Genomic DNA, 22879 nt, shown 5'->3' with positions numbered 1-22879 from the left:
ATACTGTGCATCAACTCACTTGGAAAGATTCCTTGTCTACTTAGTAAAGCTGTCTTTCTAGTGAGTCTTGAAAAATATTTGGAAAAGATATACTGAAGGTATTCTGGAAAATTTTTTCTAAAGCAAATAGATATTAAAGAAAATATATAAGTTATTTATGTATCATACTGACTCTTTCATTGTATGAAACAGTAGATATCACTGGAACTTTTTTCATTTCCCCTTCCTTCTCATTTACCTTTGTGGTGGGTTGACCTTGGCTGAGCACCAAAGACTTGCTCTCTCCATTTCCCTCCTCGGCAGGACTCGGGGAGGAAATAAGATGAAAAAGTTTATGAGCCACTCAGTAGTTACCATTGTGGGCAAAACAAACTTGAGGAAGCTTAATTTTTTAAGAATTAATAAAATATAATAATAGTGAGAAATAAAACCAAAACTGAAGCCCCCTTACCCCTACCTCTCTTTTTCCCAGGCTCAAATTCACTAATTTCCCCCTGTTTTTTCTGCCTCCTTCTCCACGAAGCAGTCCATGGCATGGGGAAAGGGACTTGCAGCCAGTCCTCCCCCTCCACTTCTTCCCTGACCTTGGTGTCTGCAATGACTTTTCTCTCATGGCCTTTTTTTCCTCATTGTTTTCTCTCACAGCTGCTGCACAGCTGTTTTGTCCTTTATTAAATATGTTATCACAGAGGCATCCAAGGAGCCAGCTGGGCCCAGCATGGTGCAGCCACAGCCTCTCCTCGCCATGGCCACCCCTCAGGACTGGCTGTGGCCTTGGAGAAACCAACTGCACTGAAACACACAACAGGATTGTAAATATTGGTTTTGCTGTGACTCAGAACTGAAGCTCTTCTTCTTGCTCGGTTTTGCTTAAATAGCTCTGAAACTGTTTATTAGCATATTGATTATTTTTATTAGCATACAGTAATGTTTGCCCCCCCAGAGGAATAATATGTTCCTTTGCTTGGGGGACTGTGATTGAGTGATTTAAAATGATGTGGCTCTGCGCACAATTCAATACATGTGCTGCAACATGTCTTGTATATGAACGAATGCAATTTTGCCAGATGAATTCATACATTTTATTTGGTTATGGAAAAGGTAAGATAGATTGAATTTGTGGTTCAAGTTCAGTAAAGAATGTGCTGAGATAGCCATGATTGGCAGCCGAGTATCTTTTGGTGAGGGTCCAGTAAATTTAATTAATGTATAATGTCATTGTCAAGCTACTACTCACAGTTTTAGTCTACAATTAACTCTGAGACTGTTCTTTTATTTACTGAATTATTTTATTTATGACTGTGCAGCCTGTTTCCTACTTCCACCAAATCTTTTCTGTAGGATTTAAGTTGACACTGAAATTATTTATACTGGATAACAGATAATCATCCCAGTAGCTGAAGACAGCCAGCAGATCATGCACCATTCCTGAGGCATTCCATGATGGATTGGGAAGTGTTATAGTTTAACTGAAATTTATATATGTTGTTAGATGAAGGATCAGCCTGTCTTAATTTTCCTGATTTCAGGGACATTCCCAGAATACCTGACAGCACACATGCACAGCTGGAGTCCAGTAAGTTTCAATTGTGGGGTAGGAAAATCTTCTCTCTCTTTTATGTAAGCACAAATAGAATGAAAAATGTCCTCTGCAGTCAGTATAGGTCTCGTCTTTTTGTCTATATTTGTCTCCATATGTCATCTTACTGTATTGTCTATCTACCTTTGTTTAATAATAAGCTAACAAAACAGAATATTGTGATTTAGGTTCAACATTGGTTATAAGCTAAGATGAGTTTTGATTGAAGAAAATATAATTCTAAATAATATAAAAAAACATTAATAGCAATTTTTAATTCCTCTTCTCTTGCTTTGCATTTCAATAGTATCTTATAAACTAAAAATGGGAAAGAAATGTTTTTTGTTTACAGCCTGAGTGATAGCTACTTTGAACTCAGAATACCCTTACTTTATTAAAGCCAATCACTGGTACTTAAATTGACTAAACCCATATTTCATGTAGGGAAGAATAACTTGTTCTTTGACTTGGATCTGATAAGATGGATTTCAGCCTGGAGTTATTTTTTATCATTGTTTCAGAATGCTATTATAATAGAAGCCATGAATAAATTAAATGGCATAAGCTTGATTATAATAATATGGCAAACTCCTTCAATGACTTTTTACTCATTGCCCAGTTCTTAAAATTATTTTTATGTTTTGTGAGATGTGGATTGTCTTTTGTATTTACAAAAATACTTCACTTTTCCTCTATGTTTTGTCAAAATTTGTCCTCTGACCATTTTCCGACCTTGTAGATTTAAAACAAAATGTACAAAACCATTGCGTACGTCTTGATATTTTTGTAAAAATCTAATTAAAAATTAGTTGATTGTATGAGATAATAACTCAGAAGACTGAATTCATTTGACCACAGTGAAGTGTTTATTTTTGGACCTTCAACTTACTGACATAATTACAGTCACAAATATCTGAATAATCTATATTCCATTCTATAAATAAAAGCTCCTGATTGCATCTGATCACCAAAAGATTGAGTATCATCATTTGGTAATTTTAAATTGATTTTAAAAACGGATATTTTTCACAATGTTACTGCATGTTTGGTTATATTTCTACCATTTCTGTTTAAAGAATGTTGAAATATATGCATAACCTCTACTATGTATAAAATATTTTTGTTTATAATTACAGGTTCTAGTTCATTTGAATCTCAAAAAATGGACCGACCTTCTATTTCAGTGACTTCTCCTATGAGTCCTGGCATGTTAAGGGATGTTCCACAGTTCTTGTCTGGACAACTTTCAGTATGTAAACATTTCATTGATTTTAATGTTGTACTTTTTGCAGCATATACAACTCTTACTGTAGTGCTAGCTACAGAAATTTCTTGTTAAACTAGCTACATGTTTTGTTTAATGCTATACATCTCAGTCTAGGCAGGAACAGAATTTCATAATCATATTCCTTTTATTAGCTTTTGAAAATTTGATATATACATGTATATGTATCTGGTAAGCTAGACATGTAGAGTCAAATTTTCCTAAAGGTCTTATCTTGGCCTCCAGTTATGTTTGTGCTGTTGAGAGTAAACATTTTTAAACTGTCATACTTGTGTGTAGAGTTGGTAGATTTTATTACCTGTGTGCCTGGATGTTACAACCCGTTATTTCTTATGCACTAACTTTCATATATAACTTCCCCAGATATCCCTCTGATATTTTACTCATGTTGTATTCTTTGTACTGATGTTACTCAGTTTTGTTCTTCACTCTCACTGAGAAGAAAGTTCATTACGTGAATATTTTCTTTTAAAGGATACTTTTTTTGTAATAAACTGAAAAAGTTGGGTTTTGTGCATCTTTCCATGTTATTTAAAATTCCAAAGTGTGATTTTTTAAAAGTGCTCAGGTGAAGTCTGACATATTGAAAAGGAAAGGCAAATGGAAGGGAAGCAGTGCAAAACTGGTGTTTAAGAAGTTTGGAAATGTCACATTCATGTTACTTCCAAGTTGTATATGTTGAGTGTACCATAAAAATATGCATAAAATCCAAGCAGACTGTTTCTAGGTCTCACAGAAATGGTTTATGGTATGGATAGAGGAGACAGAGAATATTTTTGTCTCTTCAGTGGCCTTGTTGGCTCCATCTTGCGGTGCATGAGACATTACTTGTTTGCTCATCAGAAAAAACATTTACAATACATAATTTTCTGTAGTTGTTGTACTTAACTACTTTAAAAGATTCAATCGTTTGGATAAATGGAAAACTAAAAATCTTGATTGCAGAATTCAAAGTGCTTTGCAAAAGTACAATGACAAGGGAACATGAACTGTCAGAATACACTGAACAAAGTTTCTAAAAACCTTATTTTTACAAGACAGTAAAAATTGTTGATAGGGGAGACAAGGAAGAAATTTCTTTTTTCTAAACTTCATAAAAGATTAGGCTATCAAAAGTTGTGGCGTCTAGCTCCCAGCAGGAAATTCAAGAGCCAGAGTTAGCTGCTTAGTTGACCAGTGCACACACACGATCGAATAATTAACCAAATAGAAACCACATAGAACTGACTTTCTCACTTTCTCAGTTTCAGATCAAAATCATGAGTTTAAGATTAGGATTTTTTTAGTAAAGTCAGTAAGTCTTTTGATTTAGGAGCTTCATAGAATTCTGAAGTTCAAGGTATATAATCATAGTATTGGGAAATTTTGAGGTATATTCTATTTTATTGAGAATAACAGAAATCCAAAGGTTTTATTTCTCAGAATGGCATAAAAAATTCAGTGTTTAACTCAAGAAGACATAATTCCTATTTTTATTTATTTTTTTAATGTTTCAATATATAAATGCCTATTCTAAAATGTTTTTTCCATCTAAGGAAACCCAATAACATTACAAGACATTAGAAAATCTTTGTCTTTTTTTTTGGTACTTCCTTATCTACTGTTTGCAATTATGTTCAATACTCCCTACTTCATATTATCTCTTTCTCTCAGAGAGCAGCTGATATCTATCTGAGAACACAAAGCTCCAGCTGGATGAAACTGAAGTCAGAAATCCTCTGTAACTCTCTAAAGTTGCAATTTAGACATCTAAAATTAATAGGCAGTTTGAAAGTTTGGAAGCTGGCCTTGTCTTCCCAGCTAATGAGACAATGGAAATAGCTGTATTTCATGTTAATCATGTTAAGGGCACAAACCAGCTCCTGCTGCTGTTGGGTCAAGACTTTGGGAGAGAAGTACTAAACGTTTTGCTTTGCTAGCAAAGATGGCTGTCATAGTGTCTGAGGATGCTCTGCATAGGTGGCAACATGGGGTCTAGGCTATGTATATATATGCAAATTGCAATGTATAGGTAACTATGCATTTTTAGAAATAGAGGACTTCAGGAGAATTGAAGTATTCTACAGGAAGAGTATTTTCAAAACAATCAATGTAGTTTCTTTTTGGTCTGATCCTTTAAGATAGTTTCGAAAAATTAAAAATGTTGGGACATCAGATTTGGGTGTTTATGTTCTTGAAAGTAGTATGATGAATAGTTTTTCTTCCACTTTTTAATATTTGGGTTTATCATTCTACCATTTTTGGAAGTTTTGAAACTTTAGAAAAGATAGTGAAAAAATCCTGTTTGTAAAGTTAGAGATGTTTTGAAAAATTAGAATAAACTATGAGATTTTGGATCTTTAACAAAAGTGAAGTAGTAAGGTAAAACTGAATTTTAAAGTTACAAAAAATATTTTATTTTGAATGCCTCAAAATGGATGTGCTTCAGTGTTTTTGTTTTCCATGTCTTAATCGTCTCTTTTCTAATAGAACAGTTGATGGATCATATATTCATTCAAAATAGCTAAGTAAGGTAGAAATGAAAGGAAATACTAAATTCTGAATGTAATTGTGAATGTGCTCTTTGTGGGGAGTGCCTAGACAGGAGAACAACTACAGAACCCTGGCAACAAACGAGCTGTAAATTAGTAAATGAGGATGTTGTTTTTGTGGAAGTAGTGGGTCAGTGATATTCTGGTTGATGGTGGCCAAATTCAAGCAGGTGTGATGGATCTGAGGGAATAGATGAAAGGCAAGATTTTGGAAGTGTTTTCTGTATTTTCTGTGCCTTTGAACAGTAGCATGTATCCTGAGGGATTGCTGTTAGTGCAGCTGTGGTTACTGGCATAGGCAGTGAAATACAAAAGCTGTAGGCAGAAATGGAAATAACAGTTTGGATGAAAGTCTGAAGTATTTGAATGAATACTGGAGTATAGGCTTATTCAAACAGTACTATAGATCCTTAAAGCATTTTTATATATAAGTTGGTATTTGGAATCTGTTTCTTTATGTTCAGTATGGTTTTGGCTGGTTTAGCTGCAGCAATGCCACTGTAGCATTCAGGGATGTCTTTCTCTGTCTGTTCAGTCTTCTGTGTTTTCCTCTCTATTGGCACTGGTCTGTGTAAATGTTTTCTTTGTGGAGGTCACAGTGTCAGTCTAGAGCTGACTAATAGGATTGACCACAAAGTAAACCATTGCACATAGACAGAAAATCCTCTTTACATTAATAATTATTCTGCCCAAGTACATATGTAATTGAACAAATTATGTGCAACTACAGTAAACTATTGTGTGTTATAACTTGCTCATATAATTTATCCATATTATCTGTGTTTTATTTTATAGCACTTTTTATTCGTGTTGTTTTTCAGGGGAGTATCTGATTGTTATTGCAATTATAGTTTTTCTATTATTTGCTTTGTCTCATTTCTGTTTCTGTATTTTTTCACTGAGTTGTTTTTCCTTTAATATAATTTTGAAAAAGTCAAAAGTATTCTTTGTATGTTGGTGTTCTTAGCTTAACTACTGAATTTTATCTATATTTTTGATACTATATGAAAAGTATAACTTGAAATTCTTTTCCAGTAGTTAGGTTTGGGGAATAACAACATAAGACCATGTAAATGAATACCAGTATAAAATCACAGTATTCAATTTTTGTGCTGGTGGAAGTTCTAGCAGAAAAAGGGTATCATTTATAAAATTAATCTATATCCCTGTACACTTGAACCATAGAACCACTTCAATAGATTTTCCATATATATTCAGTTTATAAAGCAATAAAAAATAAAGTTATAGTAATTATAGCTGTAATATATACAACATAATTGAAAGCCTTTATGGTACATTAAGAAGGGCCTATATGTCAGCACATTGAGGGGATGAGATCAAGTACAACACATGCTACCCCTCCCCTTTCATGTGTTCTTTTTCCTTTTCTTTCTTCCCTTTGTACCTCTATAAAATTAAATTGCTGTTGCTCTAACACCAAAACCTGGAAAGTTCTAGGTAGTGCACACAATGTGTTGATTTTCCTCCATTTCCAAGGCAGAATATGACAGGTGAGAGCCCTTGGTGCATGGTGGGAGAGATTCTGTCCCTCTTGGGATTGCAATATCCTGTGATAATTTTTTTTTCCCTTGTAAAATTGAACTGAAACAAGCTGAAGGTCTACGTTTATTGTGACTAGGTCACATTCTGACACCCTTCACTCTGGGCTCTGCAGTCCTGCCTGTGCAGAGTGGCAGGTACAGTGCAGCTGCTGCACCCTGCAGAACGCAGGGTGCACATCAGACAAAACCCGTGATCCAGACTGCCAAATTTTCTTATGTATCCTCTTTCTTTGGTATAAGAACAGATTATTTCACACATTTTATAGAACAGATTTCTTGATCATCTGTGCATGCCAAATAAGCAAGGAGGGTGGCAGAAGCATCAGCACAGTGCCTATTTCCATGCTTTGAGTACATTTCTAATGGAAGTGAATATTGAGTAGTAGCTTCTTTCTATCATTTTGAATTAGAACAATAATATCAGGAAAACTAAGCATAAGTAAAGGAGATTCCAACCTGTCAGATGGCTGTGATTATTGTGACCTACTCCATGCTCCTGTTCTCCCCCTCACCAGCCCTCTGAGGTATCAACAGATGCTCCTTTTCCTGTCCATGCCCTATACTCTGTACTAATTCTGTGCCACTCCATTAGCTGTTGCCCTAAGCTGAAGGTGGGGAGTGGTTGCTTGGAATTTGCAGCTAGTCCAGGAACTTGTGTTGCCTGTACTCAATGTAGTCTTGATGAACCTACTGGAGGCCACAAGGCTGTCTGGGGTCTGAAGTGTTACAGCACAAAAATATGTTGTAAATGCATCTATAAATGCAGTTTGTTAAATTTTCTAGATCCCATTTCATGCAAGGATTTTGTGTATATACCATATGTCATTTCTGTCGTGATTGCTAGAGAATTGAAATACATTGTACCTTCCCTCATGTAAAGATAATATCAGAGAGCACGAACTTTCTTTAATTGTTTTCTAAGTATTTAGGAGGACTTATCAAAGACATGACTCCTAAAGTTGCAAAAAAGAGGAAACCTTTTATTTTACTCACTTTCCTAAGTAACCAAAGCTGTCAGTGTGTGAATTGTACTTGTTTCTCTCTGAATATGTATGTACAATCTCCCTGAAAGAGATGATCAACCTTATGTTTCCAACCCCACTTTTAAATCACACTTTGCCTACCTTTTGTTTCTGTTACATGTTATTTCTAAATCTATTGTAAATGTTGTCTATAGACTTGCAAAGAGAAATCCTTGCTCGTGGGGAATCAGTGGTAAAATTCATGCTGACTTCCCTACGGCAAGAATTTCCACCAAAGAGTTTTGATATGATTTGGTAACAGATTTGCAGATTTAATTTATGCATTGCATTAAAATACTTTTTGTTAGATAAATATGTTGTTGGTGTAAAGCTGTGTTTAAAGTAATAGTTATGTGTCTTTGTTTTTACTTTTGGTCTTTTAGTTTCCAGCGTGTTGTCGTTTTTGGTTTTGTTTTATTGCTTTTTCTTTAATTTTGCTTACCAGAGCCAAAGCCTTAGTAGAAGAACAACGCCTTTTGTTCCTAGGGTTCAGGTAAAGACTTCGTCTGCCTGACAGAAACTAAAGTTGTGGGTTTTTCTTTTGTTTGTTATGGAAAATGCATAGTAGGAAAACGTTACATTATAGTCCGTTTTCCCATATTTTGAGTGTGTTGCTTTAAACCATATTAACAACTTTCATGTCATCTTGTGATCAGCTTGTAAAATTCTGCATGGGGATTAAAATATTAAATTTAAATTTAAAGAGACATCTAGTTTTTTCTAGTTGCCCAATATTAAACTTAAACAGGTTTCAATAGTGATGATGACTATGCATACCACATAAAAAATTTGTGTATTGTTTAGGCAATAAGAAATTTTGTGCTTGAGTTTATTATGTAAAGATGAATGTCTCTTTAAATAATTCATTATCATTACTTAACACATATTTTTTTTGCATTTTCCTCATAATAGTAGCTCCTTGAGTAGAAGATGGGCAAAAAATTTGTACCTTGTTTAAATAAACAAATTTGTTGTTTATGGAACTTGGTTCTTGTATTTTTAAGTACATCAATATAGCCAAAACTTTACTTGAATAAAAAATAAATTCTCCCATTGTCTTACTGAATTTATTCAGCTTTGATGTTCTGTTTAGGTACAAGTTGTTTGCCTTTTTTTCATTAGGAAGCTTCTGAGGTACGATAGATTTATCCAAAAATAGGTTTTACTAATATTTCACAATGCTTTTCTTGCTTTGCTGCATGTTTTTCTTTTTTTTTTTTAACCAGAATATTATCTGATTTTTTTACAAAATATCTTTATGGTGATGTTAATCTTTTGTGTGGCAGTTTTATAAATGTTTTTCTTTGATTAATTGACCAAAATGTAAAGGATGATCTAAGTGATCAGAAAGAGATGACTGAATTTCATTATGAAATGGAAAAGAGATAATTTTTTTTAATAAAGGAATTCTAAATAAGACTGTAATTAAGACATCAGATATGACTCATATTTGATTAAGTACGCTTTTTTTCACAATGCAGTATTCTCAAGAGTATTCCTTACAACTGCTTAAATATAAATTCAAAAATTAAGAACTTCTAAAGAAAAAAGGGATTATAAAATAATGCCTTGATTGTATGATTTAAAGCTAATTTATTATGTGCTATTGACATAAGCTGGCTTTGTATGAAAAATTTAAAACCTCCTTTAGCACGATTAAGAAAGCTGTTTTCTGCTCATGATAATGAATTTAGAGAAGTACAATTACAAGTTGTTAAGAAGTTCATAGAGGTAAATATTATATAAGTAGTTTTTTAATATTTATTTCTTTTTATATATGTGCTAAATAAATTATAAATTATATGACAGTTATTGTTCAATTTAAAAAGGAAATCTCTGCCTGAAATATGCATGTTTCATGAAATACTGTAATGTAGAAATAACATGTAGTAGTTCCATATTTTAATTCCATTATACAAAATAAATACATAGACACATAAAAGTTGTCTGTTCCACTTAGACTAATATCCTCTCATGAAGCAAAAAAAATACTTTGCTCAAATGATTATGGTAGTTGAGAAAAGAAATAAAAGTAATTTGCTAGAAAGTATCTAACAAGAGGTGAAAATGTTTAAGGCTTACTTGCTCACCCTTGCGTTATTTTTTATATTGTAGGTAAGAATTGTCCTTACCCCCAGTTTTGTCTAAACAATCAGTGCCTGTGGAGTCCTTGTGGACATGTCTAACAGTTTTTTTGCAGAGCCCAGTAACAGTCCATGCTAAACATAAGGGTTTTGACAAGAGTTCTTGAAGAACTCAAAATTATGACCTTGGCAAAATCATTGCACCTACTCTGAAACAAAAAGTGATCCATCTGCCCACTTCTAGTGGTGATAGTAGATAGTATAAAAAGATTAGTGTTAGATACAGTTACCATGCAAGCTGCTGAAAGAACAGGAATTCTCCAGTGGTCTTCAAACAAGGGTATTAGGAGCAGTTCAGCAGCAGTGCAGAACTGGTTACTTTTTTGGCATGACAAATTCACTAAATCAGAGCTCTGAGCTGCTGTTTACGGTTGTCAGGAAGTATACATTTCATTGTGGGCTGAGGTAGAGCTGTGCCTGTAGAACTCCTTACAAGAATGAGAATCTCCAAACATTCTGTTTATACTTATTTGTTTCATCACTCTAAACAGGAAATGTATATCTTTATTCTTGCTTGCATCTTCTTTACTTGTTATTCTGAAACTGATCCTTTCTGGCAAAAGCTCCTCTTCCACACTTCCCTCCATGACATTGCATTCATCTTCTAGCTCACTGGGTGATTTCATAGAATCATCATTATTTCATTGGGAAGAAAGACATTCAGTTTCTTTCCTATCAAATGCCCACTGAGCTTTTACTAATTTTACATTACTTGTAAAAGTGCATCTTCATTTCTGAACTTTTAGATTCAGTTTGCCATACCAGTAATTTTCAAACTTGCAGAGTGATGCTTTATGAATCTCTGTAGGGAAAAATCTGTTCTTAAAATTGTATTTTCTATGCAGTATCTCTTGTTTACTTGGCAAAGCATTCTTTTGAGCTAGAGTTGCCTCTGAGTTTTTCTAACTTCAAAAATTTCAGCCATCCTTTTGGCTTTAACACAGAACATCAATATATTTGATCATTTATAAAAATATGTAAAAGCTGAAACCACTAAAAAAGAGATTTAAAAAAGAAACATAGATTAGGGCAGCATAAATACTTCTATAATTTCCTGGCCTTTATATCCTACATGCGCTTCCATTTGACAGCCTTTTCTTGTAATTGTTCTAGCATATTAGACAGCAGCTGAAGCAGAAAGCAATAGTAGTTTGATTTAGCAACCCTCAGTGCTCAGGATTTTTTAGAGGTGTGTTTAACAACATTCAAAACTGGCCTCAGCTATGCCATGGACATCACCACCTCAGGGCAGTGTCAGCATCTACATAAGCTTAAGTCCAAAAAAAGATTATTGCAAGTATTTTTTAAAATAAACTGAGTTTTTTTTTTTTCAAACAACAGATCCCACTGGTATATCTTTAGTTTCAGAATAATGTGAGAAAGAAAAGTAGTATGTAATTTTAAAATAATAATAAGCATAATAAACATCTGTGTAGGTTACATGAAAAATTATAATGAGCAACAGAAGGAAAAAAAATGCCTGGCCAGCTGTCTCTAAAAGCCAGAGATGTTTGAGTAGGTTGTGTGGTAAAAATCAGCTGTAGGGCAGATGGTCTCTCCCAGTGGCACAAGTTTTATCTCTTTTCATGAGATTCATGAAGTAACCCTTATATAACAAAGACATAACTGTAGCATAGGATTTAAAACTTCAAATATTCTTTGTTTCTAAATCTAAATTATGGCTGAAGATATGTTTTGCCTGTATGTCTTGTGTATAAAACTACATTAGAATTGCATAGTTGAGGAAACAGTCAAACATTCATGAGATAGGAGTATAAGAAGTGCAACAATAATATTTTCTAGAATTTCTTAACTGATTCCCTTATCAGGGGGAATAAGAGTAGGGGGTTCTTATACATGATTACTTCTTTTCTAAACTCTGACCTCAGTCAGTGCTCTAAAATTTTAGTGAAGATGAGATCTAATAGAAAAAGATGAAATCTAGTAAACTGAATTTATATCCTTAATTTATATAACTTATACTAACTTCAAATAAAGGTGCAAAACTTATTATTCAACATAAACAGAATGAGACGATTGGGGATAAAAGCATCATATAGTCAATCCAGGACAGGTGCCTTGAGGAAGATCTTTCACTTGTACAGTTGAAGGAAAGATCTATGTGCCTCAATACCTGCAGTGGGTGATTAACCCAAATAAATGACACCTAAGCCCATTAAATCTATTTGAAAATAAGGCTGCTCCAGAGGGTGAGTTGATTTTCCAGGGGAGGCACCTTTTACTGAGGCTACAGAGGACCAATCTTACCCATTGTTCTGTGATTCTGTGAACCAGGAATGCTAGCTAGATGTACTAGATACCTGCATCCTCACTTCTCAGAATGCAGCAGCAGCAGTCAGCTTTTATATACTGTTTGTGTAGGAAGCTTATTCCAGAAGCAGGACATGTACTGCTGTTTAAATACTGTTTAGACTGAAGAGGTTGAACCTGTGTATCAAAATATACACAGGTGGTGATGTCCATAGCTTTATTATCAAGCTATGCCACATTGCATTCTTCTCTGGAGTACCAAGTCTCATCTGAAGCTGAGACACACTTTTGCTGGGAATAGGAGTGTGTGGTGTTACCAAAGCATGCTTCAGTTTAGCATGGCAGGTTCCAGACCTGTATTGCTCTTGTATTAGAACACTAGTGGTTAAAAACCAGAAAGAATGAAGCTGGGGTCAGACCCACATCTCTGTTTCCTTCAATCTTCTGAGTGCAGAAGAGTTCCTGCTTCCTGCACTCTGTGGCAGTTATTCCTACCTGGCAGCCTGTCTGCAGCAGATGCACCCCTCTGTGAATAACAGACCATCTCAGTGCACCTCAGTATCAGGATGCTCTGAATTTACATGCCTGTTTGCCTGAATGTAGGTCACAGCAAAAGCTTAATAAAGCATTAGGTGCATGTCTGGCTGCTGAAGGAGCCCAGGGAAAGAAAGTATATGAGCATGTGTATGGCTCATTTGTCTCCAGGACTTCAGTGCAAAGTGGGAAAGTATTCAGGTTGCACCACTTCCAAGCAAATCTTAGGTGCCTACATCATAAGTAACCTAGACAGACAAAATCCCATTCAAGAAGGTTTTGTTCAGGTGTTAGTCTCAACATTAGCATCAGCTAGCAGGATTTTTTATATAGCATATTTTATGTGTTGTTAGTTTAGCTTTCCCTGTCCTTCATTTAGATCAGGATTGCTTTGTTGAAGTTTCTTAGATGTCCTAAAATTATACAAGTGTGTGTGTTTGTAAAAAAATCTTGCTAGATTCTTGTTCATCCCAGTCTCTCTTTCAACACATTTTGTGCCAGTTAGCATGGCTGGTTATTTTGTCACCTCATAACATTTCTCTCATTCATTCTATTTTTCCCCTTTTAATCTTGGTCCCTGACATTAGTGGTTCATTCTTCCCGTGTTTCACCAAGAAGTATCCTGTCTATTTTACTTTCACTGTAATTATAAAGCAGCTTTTTATTTGTCCCTTCTTCCTTCTTCTAATCCCATAAGAATGCAATCCCATTCTCCCCTCTATGGGCTTCTTTGACCATTCTCTCACAGTTTTTTCCCTTCTTCTCCTTGCATCCTAGTCAAACGACTGCTTGGGTTACAAGTACCTGTGCTGTGTATTGGAGTGCTAGCAGTGTGAATGCAGGGGAGAGAGAGCTTTCTGGTCTTAATTCTGACTCCTGGCTTTTCCTGTAACAAGGCAAATTAAAGAGCATTACAGGGAAAATATGCCCATTAAGTTCAAGTTTTTCCAATTTTTTATTTCAGAACATCAAGGGAAAAGTAGAAGGTACAAGTCAATGCAAATCTTGAGCTCCTGATCCAAACTGCAGTTGTTAAAGCATCTCAATGAAGTGGTGTCAGATTATTTCAGTTTCTGCTTAAGTAATTCTCTAAATATTTTGACTGAAGTTTTCTTGTACAAAATCAGTCTGAAACAAATATATTTAGCTTGCATATGAACACATAATTCTGGTTGTATTCTTGGTGCCTATATCTAGATTATTTCACATTCATCAGTCACGGTTTTTGATAGTATCTGTATCACAAATATATTTCATTCTCCTTAAGCAAGCATAATTTTCCACAAAAAATAAATGAAGAAGATTGTCTTCAGTGCTATTCCGCTTGAGATGTGGGACTAGCCAAGTCTGTCTTTTGCTTCAGGACTCCCAAGGAAACCTGTGGGTTTAGTGTCAAAGAACATTTAAGTTGACTTGCACTTCAGAGGTCATTAAAGGTGTACTGTTGGTACAAGCTTTCTGCTTTTCATCTGTAGCTGGATGTAGATAGCTAGAAGTCCAGATAATTCTCAGTGTAGAAAAAATACTCTCAAAGCCCCTGGCTTGTAAGAATGTAGGAACAATATCTAAAATTCACGCTGAGATGATTAGCCACAGGGCCCTTTAACTATTAGTACCAGAAACCTTTAAAGTCTGTAGCAGGGCTAATGACGGGGTAATGGAGGACAAATATCCCATTTTTAATATCCATTCAAATGGTTAGTGGCTACAGGAGTTGCAAGATCTGAAGCAGTGAAGGAAGAAGTACACTGCCATCAATAACTGAGTTGGTGTGTCTTAGTGTAATCTCACTTAGTGAGGTATTAGGAATGGCAGAGAGCTAAATTAGCCTCTTCTTTATGGGTTAAAAGTCTTGAGAATTACATCAAGACCTTTCTTTAGGAGACTGAAATGTTGAAGATGAGGAGCTATGATAGCAGAAGAAAACCCTGTCGCTGAAATTAAGTGAGATTGTTTCCACAGAAAATGTTCCTTCTCCTCTTTATATCTAAAGGTGTATTGCCTGGGTAGGTGTGCAGCTGGGCATTATCCTCTCTGATTCCCTTAAGTTCAGGCAGGGTCACTGTTTTCTTTAAATGTCCTGGTTTGTCCTGTCTCGGGCAAAGTCCTCATGAGGAGAGGCTCCTCAGTAAGCTGCAGCTAGAGACACTGCACTGCTACCAGCATGCAGTGGCTTCCTGGCTATTTGTAAGGCTTTGTTTTGCCCTAACTGCAACATTTCCCCCTTCTGCAGTGACTTCTCTGGAGTAGTCATATCCTTTTCTGGGCTGATGTACTTGCAGTCATAGAATTCAAACTGATATAGCTAAATAGCAGCTTGTAATGACTGTAATAAAAAAGGATAGCAAATCAAGCCTTAGACTGGTTAATAACAATTTATACAAATGAATAATAGTGGTCTTTATCTTGTTACTGAGTTGGACTATGAAGAGGGTTGGATTACTGAGCCTTCCTCTCAGTATTTATGGAGGACTTGTATTATTTCAGAATAAGTGTATATATGTTGAAAAATATTAAGTGATATGAAATATTTATGGGTTTATCCCATAGTCTCTTTAGCACAACAGCAGATGAAAAATTATTAATTCATTGTGCATAAACTCCTCAGAGATGTATATATATGAATACTATACATTAATAATGCAAGTAATACAATACAAGGGAGAATAATCCTAACCAGAGCACCATGTGAAAAACAGTTAGTGTGAAGCAAGGTACTTATAGTACAGAGTTTTAAAAAAAGAGTAACTCTTGGTATATACTGAAGCTATTACAGTATTAACTTATTTTTATTCTTTGTTATAAATGAAAAGTAAAATATAATATTTTCTGTTTAAGTAACCAATATAAATAGAAGCTCATGAGCAAAATTATTTTTAAGGATTACTATACAACTTCATTGTAGAAATGAGTTCACTAATTAATATTTTCTTCCTACAGATAAAACTGTGGTATGACAAGGTTGGTCATCAGTTAATAGTGACCATACTGGGAGCAAAGGATCTTCCTTCAAGGGAAGATGGGAGGCCAAGGAATCCTTATGTTAAAATTTACTTTCTTCCAGACAGAAGGTAGGGTGAACACAAAAACAAGGAATATTTGAATTAGTCTGATACTCAGGTGACATGCACAGCTGAGTTTGTCAGCCATGCTTACATGAATAATGGCTTGCAGTGTTGAGCTCTTGTGTTGAACATGGTATGTAACAGCAAGGTGTCTTTGAACACTAAGCACAAACTTGCTTTCCCTGGTTATATTATAAAATACTGAATAGAAAAGGAAAGAAAGGTAAACATGGGGATCTGCTATTTGCAAAGAATGTTATTAGTGTATTATAGTGCCTTTATTTCCTATGGCAGTTATTCTTCTCTAGAGCAAAGAAGATGCTACACGGTCGGGTTCATAAATTTCTGGACTGATGAGTCCAGCAGTTTGGTTTGCCCCACCTTTATACACTAAGGCAGTAACAGGTTTGGCATCTGAAACACACAGATACCTGTTCACAGTATAATTGAGGTAAGGCTGAAGGGGACTCAACTGAGAGTTCACGTTTGCACTTTGAAAACTTTCCCTAGAGCACAGGACTCGTGTTAATCTGGATGGTATCATAGATGCACTTAGGAAAAGTTAAACTGCAGTAGGACCCCTATTCCTGAAAAGCACTTTCACTTCTTAGTCCATGATTTTCTGTGTTTCAATTTAGGTGTTGGGAAGACCAGCAGAAGAGATAGTGTGTTTTCCAGTTTATTTTTTTAATTGATGTTTCCTCAGATTGTGTCAGTAGGGGGACATGTTTACCTTTATTTTATAATGTACTAACCAAATAATTCAAAGTTTTAATGCCACTCAGAATAATAGATCATTGGATTACTGAATCTGTAGAACAGAATGCAACTTGTATTTTTACTTCCTTTGCTTTTCCAAATAGCTAAACTGGGAAGATGCTAGCTATCTCCATTACCATTTGAGTTCAGTAGGAATTAAAGCTATTTAGTATTTTGGAAGACTTTTCCAAGTTGCTTTTCCACTTTTATTGTATACCATATGTTTACAAGCAAATTTTATGTGACTACCTAATTTGCTGTGTCATTGATGATTAAAAGGATAGATTTTCTCAGGCTCACCAGTATTTGAACAGTTGGTGTAGATCCCTATTTTATTCAAATTGCTGTAGTGTGTTTGTAGCTGCTGAAGCTGTGCTAAACTGAGAATCGTGTCTGCTTCAATTATCTTACCCGCTTTTTCCATAATAATGAGTAATTAATAGGATAACAAAAGTGTGTTCACAATGTTTTACAATGTAAATTGTGATAACTAAAATATATTGACATTAAATTTTATTAATCTATATTTTTTCCCATTTATGAGAAACATTCAGAACTTTTCTTTAGTTGTTTTATGTGTTTATGATCAGCAATTTGTCTTACAGAATTTTGGTTTTTTTCTGATGTGGAAATTCATTTTTGTTTCCTTAGATTTAAAAGCTAAGTAAGCAACAGTATATTTCTAGTGTAGTAGAAAGAAACATGCTGGAGGTAAAATACACTTAAGTAAGTCAAGCATTTAATTTGATGAAGATGCTGAATTCTCTTTGAATTAAGAAATTTAATTGAAAATATTGTACAATGTAACTTAGTTCACATGGGTAAACACACCTTTAGTATGCTAGAAATAATTTATGGTCTTTTTTAACAGTGTGTCTAAAAGTATTATTACTTAGGTAATTTTTTGATCCATCTTCCAAGTAACAGTTCAGAAATACAATGACTTTATTAAAATTGCAAGTATTACCGAATGGACTGCATCTGCATTGCCTATTAAAAAATCCTTACAAATTAGTCTGGCAGCTGCATTATGCAGCAATCAGCAGGTTTAGAATAAGCGTTGTTATGAGGACTCTTGTCAGTATTCTCAGTAGGAGCAGTGTGGGTGTTTTCCAGCAAAAATTGTTTCAATCAGAAAATATTAATTCTTTCTAGCAGAAATATTCTGCAAAAACATTGCTTTCAACAGCACGCTGGAGCCAGAGCCAAGGCCGCCAGGGTAGCCTTGCCTGGAGACCTCACCTCACAATGGAGGTCCACCTTCGGCCTGGCGATTCACTGGAGTGACCAAAGGATTTGGGAAGCTGTTTTGAGAAGGCTGTTTGTTCCAGTATTGCTGGAAAAGAACATGTAACCTGTTTTGGGGGCTTCTGGTTTCCCAGGTGGATAAGGAGCCCTTAGCCAGGAAAACCCTGCACTGCCCCCAGCTCCCTGCCCATCCTTCATGTGGGCCAGCTGCTCCTTCCCGCTCTGCAGTTGGAGGCAGCCGCTGTAGGACTGGAACTCGAGTGAACCAGCTGGCTCATTTTTTTGAAATGCAGCTCCAATGCCCAGTGTTGTCTGTGGAGATGTTCTACTGTCAGGCTGTGCCTTGTGGAAATCCCATTTATGGAAGTACATTTTATTTTATAAAATGCTGTTTCCAAAATAAAAGAGAATACATGCAAAATTATATTAAAACATTTGTGGGTTTTGGGAAACATCTTAAAATTGGAACTGGCACATAAACTTGAAATCACCTAACCTGAGTTTTTAATGTGAGTTTATGAATTATCCTCAATATATGCACTGACCATTATAACGTGATGTAGATTATAGTACCCCTGATCCTACAAATTGAACTGCTGATTTAAGATTTCCTATTTTCCATTATATACTTAATGCAGTTTAATGGTGTTTTGAACATATTTAATATTTAACTGTTTTTTTCAGTGATAAAAATAAAAGAAGAACAAAAACAGTAAAGAAAACATTGGAACCTAAGTGGAATCAGACATTTATTTATTCTCCAGTTCATCGGAGAGAGTTTAGAGAACGAATGTTAGAAATCACTCTTTGGGACCAAGCACGAGTTCGAGAGGAAGAAAGTGAATTTTTAGGAGAGGTATACAAGTATTGGTAGTTGCTATAGAAATACAGTTGCTCTCTCATACTTATGTATAGATACTTATTTTCAAAAAATTACTAACTGCGCAAAGCAAAGCTGGTTTTATTGTTTTACTTTTTCTTTCACTTAGTAGTAAACTAACAGTGCTCTCACACAAATTACATAATCCTGATGTGAGATTCTTTCTGCATTTTTTCTGTTTTAGTAACAGCACGAATGTGGTTTCTTAATTTCTAATTGCTCATTCAAATCTATATTAACCATAGTCATATTTTACTAAAACTTTGGAACATTGCTCATTTACCTATTTGAAAACTGTAAAGGCTCTCATAAGGTAATAAGGGTTTTGTGAACGTTTTTGGTTATATTTAGTGTTCTAAAAGGCACAGAAGATTCTCGCATATTAAAGCAAGGTTTTTATATAACTTCAGACAAAGTCCTTAGCAGTAAGAGAATAATAGAATAAATTTCATGGGTATATCTATTTTAAAATATTCTGTTGCGCAATGCTTTCCTACTTTTAACCATTTTTTCTTTTTTAGATTCTTATTGAGTTAGAGACAGCATTACTAGATGATGAACCCCACTGGTACAAACTTCAAACACATGATGTCTCTTCATTGCCACTTCCCCATCCCTCACCATATTTGCCACGCAGACAGCTCCATGGCGAGAGTCCCACACGGAGGTTACAAAGTAGGTTATTATTAGTTTTTCACTCTGTGTATAGTTCATTTGAATGAATGCATAATAAAATCTATTAAATTCCTGCAAATGGAAAGCTGACAGAATTTTTATGTTAATTTGTAGCTGTTATGAATTAGATCATTGTGGTTACTGATGAGAGTGACATGCTACAAATGGTATCAACCACTGTGCATTGCACCCTTTTTTTCTTATAACTCAGTTCAGATTCTCAGTTGGAGTAAATTATCTTGTTTTTTGCAATAGGCTTTTTTTTTTCCTGAAGCTCTTTCTTTTGTATTATGTTCATAATTTCATTGTTTAAGCAAAAGTAGATTTGCAGGACCTCTCTCTTTAGCTCGTATTTCTTAAAGTAACCTGTATTTAACATCATATGTAGATAAATTAATACCATGGCCTGTTGTCTTCCTTTGATATTATATTATGTGCTTAGATTCACAAATGGAATTTCTTTAAAAATTCTACTTTGTAGAGTTTTTTATACTTGGTCTGCAGTAGTTATCAGTATATATTTTGAAACTAGCATATATAAAGTATGGTAATAAAAATAAATACATGAGAATAAGACAGTAAAGGGGAAAAATCTGCTTCTTCAATACTTCATGGTTTCTCCAGTTTAACTGTTCAATACTGCCAGTGATTTAAAGCTCTTCCTCACTGAATAAATTTTATAAATACCAGTTGGCAGTTATTTAAAAAACCCAACAAACCATATGAACCAATCAAATTAATAAAACTCCCAAAACCCAAAAGACCCACCACCACCCCAAAAACCCAACAAAACAAAACCAAAACTCCAAAAGAAACAGAAAAACCCCTAACACAACAACAGCCCAAATGTAATTTTTAAGATTTACTTGGAGTTTCTTTGAGTCATTGTATGTGAATGTGTGTGCATGTTTCACACAAACTCACAGAACCTTATGTGTGTAGTCATGAAAACAAGCTTGGATAGTTCATATGTGCTATGTAGAGTTTTTATTACATAACCCATTGTATACAAATATTTCAAGCAGTTGATCTGTTTTGCTTCTGTGCACTTGATGGTGAGAAGGATTAAAATGCTCCATATCATAATATTCTGGGATAGACACACTGTCAGAGACTCACACTGCATAGCCTTGATATTTTAAGATTATACTTGTCCCCAAAAAGCTGAAAGAAGTGATAGTTAAAAGATAAGGAGTTCTATTGCAATTCAATCCTCTTCAGTCTTACATGACATGACTGTTATTTAACTAAAGTTTTTAAATTGTACTTCTTATATGGTCTATGCCATTTTTAATACATTTTAAGAAGTTTCCATCTACGACTATTTTTACAGACCAATTGGACTCTTTGTGTGTGAAGTTAGTGAAATTCTGGTTTTCAGGAAATATCCAATCCTGGAAACAAACACTATTTGTCTGTCAGAATTTCTGTCTGTGCAATAAATAACTGACATTAAAAATAAATTTATGATTTGTTTTTTAACAAATTTTAGTGATATTTGAGTAAAGTTCTGTTGGATGATATTGGCTCAAAATTTGAAAGACATTCAGGTTTTTTTACATAGCAATATTACTATGTACTAATAAATAATAAAACTAAACTAATAAATACTAATACTCGTAATGTGCTCGACTGAACAATTGTACAAGCTTGTCTGTAAATATAGAGGAAAGGAATTAGCAAATCTTCTTTTTTGGTGAAATACTAAGATTTGGTATAAAAGTCCTGCTTTTCAGTGAAGATGGTTTAGCTAGGCTGTTCCCAGAGCACTGGTTTTTCAGCCTCTGGTTTTAAAAACTCCAATCAAATAAGCAATTTCAGATGTTCACTATTATTGCTGGAGAATTCAGATGTTCCTACATTAAATAATCCTATTTCCTTTTGTACAGGTATAGGAACCTGATAAAGAAGGATTTTCTCTAGTGGTCTAGGAATATATTAATGTCTTGATTCCTTGTGTATCATAAATAATTTTCAGTTTAAACAGTTAGTTTTTAATGTACAGAACAAGGTATCCTGGAATTAAAATCCTTGCTTTCTGGAGTCTGAAAGAGTATACAATTGGAAATTTAGCATCTGATCAGAGCTCAGCTATGGCTGCAGAATCCATTTAGCAGTGGGAAAATAAAATTTTTCTTTTATTGCTGTCACACCTCTGAAATGAAAATAAAAGTACTTCTTGGTGTCCAAAGAGGTCATGCAATATCCTACTGAGAGGTCCAGTACCCAAATGAACAAGGCTGTAAACAATGCAGTGTAAGTTGGCCAGGCCTGAGACAGGCATTGCACCAGATGGGCTCCAAAAATGCTCTTCCCAATCTAAATGTCATCACCAGGGACTGGTGAAGGGCAGACAGCACCTCTGAAGACTGTTTGCCTTCACTAAGTAAAATATTTATACTGTATTAATAACACATAGAAGTCTAGGATTTTTTACCTTTTTTTGAGATGTCAAAAGAGTATGAAGTCAATAGATCAGTTTCTTGTATCTGAAGATATTTTTGTATCTCTCAATAACATTCTTGTATATGATGAAACAGAAGATGCTATCCAGCAGCACATTATGACAACGTGTAGAAAATCTCTTAGAACAAGGCATGTCTAGCATGTTTGTCAATGCTTTTCAAAGCACTTCTTAGAACATGTACTGGGCTGTTATTAAGCAGGCTGATTTCAATTTTTCGGCGATGCAAAATCTCAGCAGTTTAGTCCTCCTACCTTTTGTTCTTTTCTGCATTCTCTCTATGTATAGAATTAGTGATGAAAGAATTTATTGTATAACCTCAAAAATTGCTAGTATGGGAAATGACAGGAGAGATATTTTGAATTACAAACTTCTTTTTTGTTTGTATAAATACACATTACACATCTAAGCTTTTTTATCTTTATGATTGTTGAGTAGGGATAAACATATTTATTTGAAGACAATACTTAAGTGTTACTCTCTAAAGGTAGTTTAAAAGAACCACCTACGCTTAGCACTTCTATTCTCTTTTTAATATCCCTGGATTGCAGTGTTCCTGAAGAAGAGCAGACTGTCAGCCCTGAAGAGTGAAGTTGTATTTACAGATTGCCAGTAGCAAAGTGCAAGCTTCCCACGGAGCCCCATATGCTGGTTTTTTAGGAGCCAGCTTTCAGAGCCAGTAGCTTCGTTTCTACATATATTTATCTCTCAATATCTTTGAGTGGGCAGTGTGTTGTGGTACAGACTGATCTAAGTCAGCTGTCCACCTTCTCTTTCCCAGTCCTCTGATCCATACATTCCATTAATTTCCTAGTGATAAAGAATCATTCCCATACTTTCTCCTTTGTGTTTTTTGACAG

At 34.8% G+C, this 22879-nt stretch overlaps 1 protein-coding gene across 50 annotated transcripts in view; it reads left to right on the top strand.

The window, feature by feature from the left end:
• The window catches only part of RIMS2 (regulating synaptic membrane exocytosis 2), a 443516-nt gene that overhangs the window by 239214 nt on the left and 181423 nt on the right, over positions 1 to 22879 (top strand). For 27 of the 50 annotated variants that reach the window (XM_058037219.1, XM_058037391.1, XM_058037453.1 and 24 more), the window contains 6 exons: positions 1530 to 1576; positions 2716 to 2828; positions 8425 to 8472; positions 15869 to 15999; positions 18685 to 18856; positions 19402 to 19555. In XM_058037219.1, the coding sequence (XP_057893202.1) occupies positions 1530 to 1576; positions 2716 to 2828; positions 8425 to 8472; positions 15869 to 15999; positions 18685 to 18856; positions 19402 to 19555 (665 nt within the window). The remainder of the gene's footprint in view (positions 1 to 1529; positions 1577 to 2715; positions 2829 to 8424; positions 8473 to 15868; positions 16000 to 18684; positions 18857 to 19401; positions 19556 to 22879) is intronic. The other 23 variants (XM_058037275.1, XM_058037251.1, XM_058037462.1 and 20 more) reach the window with 1 other exon arrangement.

The sequence above is a fragment of the Melospiza georgiana genome, chromosome 1 (genome assembly GCF_028018845.1).
Source record: "Melospiza georgiana isolate bMelGeo1 chromosome 1, bMelGeo1.pri, whole genome shotgun sequence".
Taxonomy (NCBI): domain Eukaryota; kingdom Metazoa; phylum Chordata; class Aves; order Passeriformes; family Passerellidae; genus Melospiza; species Melospiza georgiana.
Note: the sequence above shows the minus strand (reverse complement) of the source record. Positions and strands in the feature narration are given on the sequence as shown.